This window comes from Cucurbita pepo, unplaced genomic scaffold (assembly GCF_002806865.2).
Source record: "Cucurbita pepo subsp. pepo cultivar mu-cu-16 unplaced genomic scaffold, ASM280686v2 Cp4.1_scaffold002196, whole genome shotgun sequence".
Lineage (NCBI taxonomy): Eukaryota > Viridiplantae > Streptophyta > Magnoliopsida > Cucurbitales > Cucurbitaceae > Cucurbita > Cucurbita pepo.
Window position 1 is genome coordinate 1 of NW_019648284.1, and position 3,219 is coordinate 3,219.

General features: G+C 39.7%; 1 protein-coding gene across 1 annotated transcript; it reads right to left on the reverse strand.

Moving 5' to 3' along the window:
* Positions 1 to 186: 186 nt before the first annotated feature.
* On the reverse strand, positions 187 to 2,992 carry LOC111786633 (putative lipase ROG1). The gene is made up of 9 exons (XM_023666867.1): positions 2,897 to 2,992; positions 2,396 to 2,466; positions 2,045 to 2,305; positions 1,205 to 1,365; positions 1,048 to 1,103; positions 876 to 928; positions 675 to 804; positions 482 to 579; positions 187 to 395 (listed from the first exon to the last, which is right to left on the reverse strand). Exons 2-9 carry the CDS (start codon positions 2,417 to 2,419, stop codon positions 324 to 326), a joined length of 855 nt encoding a protein of 284 aa, XP_023522635.1. The 5' UTR covers positions 2,420 to 2,466; positions 2,897 to 2,992; the 3' UTR covers positions 187 to 323.
* Positions 2,993 to 3,219: the final 227 nt, after the last annotated feature.

Here is a 3,219-nt window from a genome sequence, read left to right on the forward strand (position 1 = left end):
ACCACAAACTCATGACAATGCTAATGCTTCAAAGCCTTCTAACACAAAATTGATTGCTTCACTTGCAGTAGTAGGAATTATAAGTCAAATACTGCTACTTTCCTTCTTGATGGATGCACAGTGCCATTCCTGATTGTGAGTCGATTCCCTTCATTATCCCAATGATTATTTTTTTGAGCTAAACAATACAATTATGAAGCTGATATTCAATCCAATTCAGGCTAAGTACAGATGTTATTAGGAACGATCAACCCAAAGCAAAACCAGGCGTCCTTCCCTACCGAAGCTCGAAATCAATGGTCAATAATTCAATTCGTCACATGCTACAAGAGAAAATTATCAATCATATGTTGGATCACACAGGCCCCATCAGAATTGACTCTGTACCTGTTGACCTGAAATAAACATACAATGTGAACTTATTACTCGAGAACAAAGTCCGAATTGAATCTAGTTCTGTGTATCCCAGATAAAATCTTGCCTGAATGGTAAGATGTGCATTATTTCTTTGTTTACTTCTGTGGAAGTCAACATCGACCCGCTCCCAGCCCACGCTTGATAGACGTTTGATCATTTCTTCTACAATGATCACAATAAGATTACTAAAATGTCAAAAATGCTCAAAACTAACAATCTGTAAGCTTCAAATAGGCAACTATTAATAGAATGCTGACCTTCCACCTCAGTTTTCTTGAATCTATTGGCTTTGGCCCCAGTCAACACATATAATTGAGGACTGCAAACTTTTGGGGTTTCAACATTTACAATGTATGGATATTTGCCATCTCCTGATAAACCTTTGAGCTAATAAGTAAAAACCCAGTGAGAAAGTAGTTCAAAGTCTACCAAGAAAACTTCAATATGTTCAAATTTACCTTCGGCAACTCCGTGCGACGCCTTATAGAAGACGTACTCCACCCAACAACGTCTGTATTTAGTGTCAAGATTTATACATAAACAGACAGACGCCTTATAGAATAATTGGGAAGGAAGCATTGAAGAATTCTAATACGAAAATAGGCAAGTAGAGAAACAATGACAGGATACTATCGTAACGCATATTAGCATACGTAACACGCCGCCTAAACGACTGCAAAGCAGATCTGCAAGAAAGAACCATAATAATATTACAGGTCAAGATGAGAACCTCTAGAATCAGACAAGAAAGTGTTGCAAACTTAGAACTCAAAAACAGTGGACTCACAAGAATTTGAGATCTTCATGATCGCCAGCCATGTGAAGAAGAAGGGGGCAGTTTCCACTGTCCTTGTCAAGTAAAAATAAATGTCTCCCAGTTCTACCAAATAAATATGATGTGCAAATAGCCACTTTTTCCAGGGCATAAAATCCACAACACATAGGGACCTGAAAATCAAAGAGGGAGAGTACTTGGTATCATAGCAGCCTATATTTGGCCACAATTTCAAGACACAATGCCGACGCTCGAAATTTTTCTATCACAATATCAAATTATGACGGTAACAGTCCAAGTCCACTGCGGACAGATATTGTCCTTTTTGGGCTTTTCCTTGCGGGTTTTCCCTCAAGATTTTTAAAACGTGTCTGCTAGGGAGAGGAGGTTTCCACACCCTTATAAACAATGTTTCGTTTTCCTCCCCAACCGATGTGGGATCTCATAATCTACCCCCCTTCGGGTCCCAGCGTTCTCGCTGGCACTCATTTCCTTGTCCAATCGATGTGGGACCCCGGGCCCAGCGTCCTTGTTTGCATCACCTCGCGTCCACCCCTTTCGAGGCTCAACTTCCTCGCTGGAACATTGCCCGGTGTCTGGCTCTGATAACATTTGTGTAACGACCCAAGCCCACTGCTATCAGAAATGGTCCTCTTTGGGTTTTCCCTTTCGAACTTCCCCTCAAGGTTATTAAAACACGTCTACTAAGAAGAGGTTTCCATATCTTTATAAGGAATGTTTCGTTATCCTCCCCAACTATAATGTGAGATCTCATAACGACAGAAGTAGCATAAAGGACATTTAAGCATAAAAAGCAAGAATAGCTAAAGAACACATTGATTGATTATTCACCTGTTTATGCCCTCTTGAACCAAGATGTGGGGTTGCAAATGTTATAAAATTAATTGGTTCCAGCCCTGCAATTTTCTCTTTAAACTCCTCGCCATTGCTTTGATCTCTAGACCCATGTTTGTTATACTCTCCATTCACTTGGACATCTTCTTTTTGCTCATAAAGCTTTGCAATGGCATACCTTGCTATCAATCCGCCTAATGAATGGCATATGAAGGAGAGCTTTTGAACATTTGGATGTCTCTTGATAACCAACAAAATCTGAACACAAAACAGATTCAAGGTTGTCATATGAACAAGAAATCAAATGAATATGGAAATACAAACTTAGTTTTGAAGATGATGGCTTACCTCTTCTGCCAGTCTTCCTCCCATCACGTCAACGCCATCAAGTGTCAATGTCGAGTAATTACGTTTACTGCCTGCAAATAACAAGACATTGTATTCATACAAGAAGCTTGGTACAGTATGAACACAAACATTGTAACAGCCCAAGTCCACTACTAGCAGATATTGTTCATTTCAGCCCATTACGTATGCTAGATAGAGGTTTGTTCTCGCTGTCAAACTGATGTGGGACCTCACAATTCACTCCCTTTGGGACCCAGCGTTCTCGCTGGTACACCGACACTACCCAGTGTTTGGCTCTAATACCATTTGTAACAACCCAAACCCACCACTAGTAGATATTGTCCACTTTGACCCGTTGCGTATCGCTCTCGGCCTCATAATTTTAAAACGCTCTACTCGAGAGAAGTTCATTCCTATCTCTAACCGATGTGGGATCTCACAAAGGTATTCAGATAAACTTAATTGTTCGAAGTAAAAGAATATCAAACTTAAAAGACTCACAATGAACAATGAGATCTTCAGGATACGTCTTCAAAAACTCCTCCGCTGCATATTCCCAATCTTTGGCACTGACCCAAAAAGGAAAAACAAATCGTCAATACAAATACCAAACGCCATGGATTTGGCTAAAAACTACTGGAAGTAGAATGGTACGACCCACCATTGATGAACAGATAATTCGTTGATCAACCAATTCATTATAGTAACAATCAAAAACAGGTACAGAAACAGATATCCACACAAATGCAAAATCAAAATACTGATTGGGAAAAAATCATAGAGTGATGAACATGAACATGAACAGCAACCGAAATAAATCTCAT

What these genes read in the sequence shown, in the direction of transcription:
- LOC111786633 (XM_023666867.1), bottom strand. Translation starts at nt 2,419, where the DNA reads ATGGGAGGAAGACTGGCAGAAGAG. An exon ending in GTTCAAGAGGGCATAAACAG is followed by an intron (nt 1,366 to 2,044) that starts GTGAATAATCAA and finishes TTTGATTTTCAG; the next exon opens with GTCCCTATGTGTTGTGGATT. An exon ending in GTCGCACGGAGTTGCCGAAG is followed by an intron (nt 805 to 875) that starts GTAAATTTGAAC and finishes TTTACTTATTAG; the next exon opens with CTCAAAGGTTTATCAGGAGA.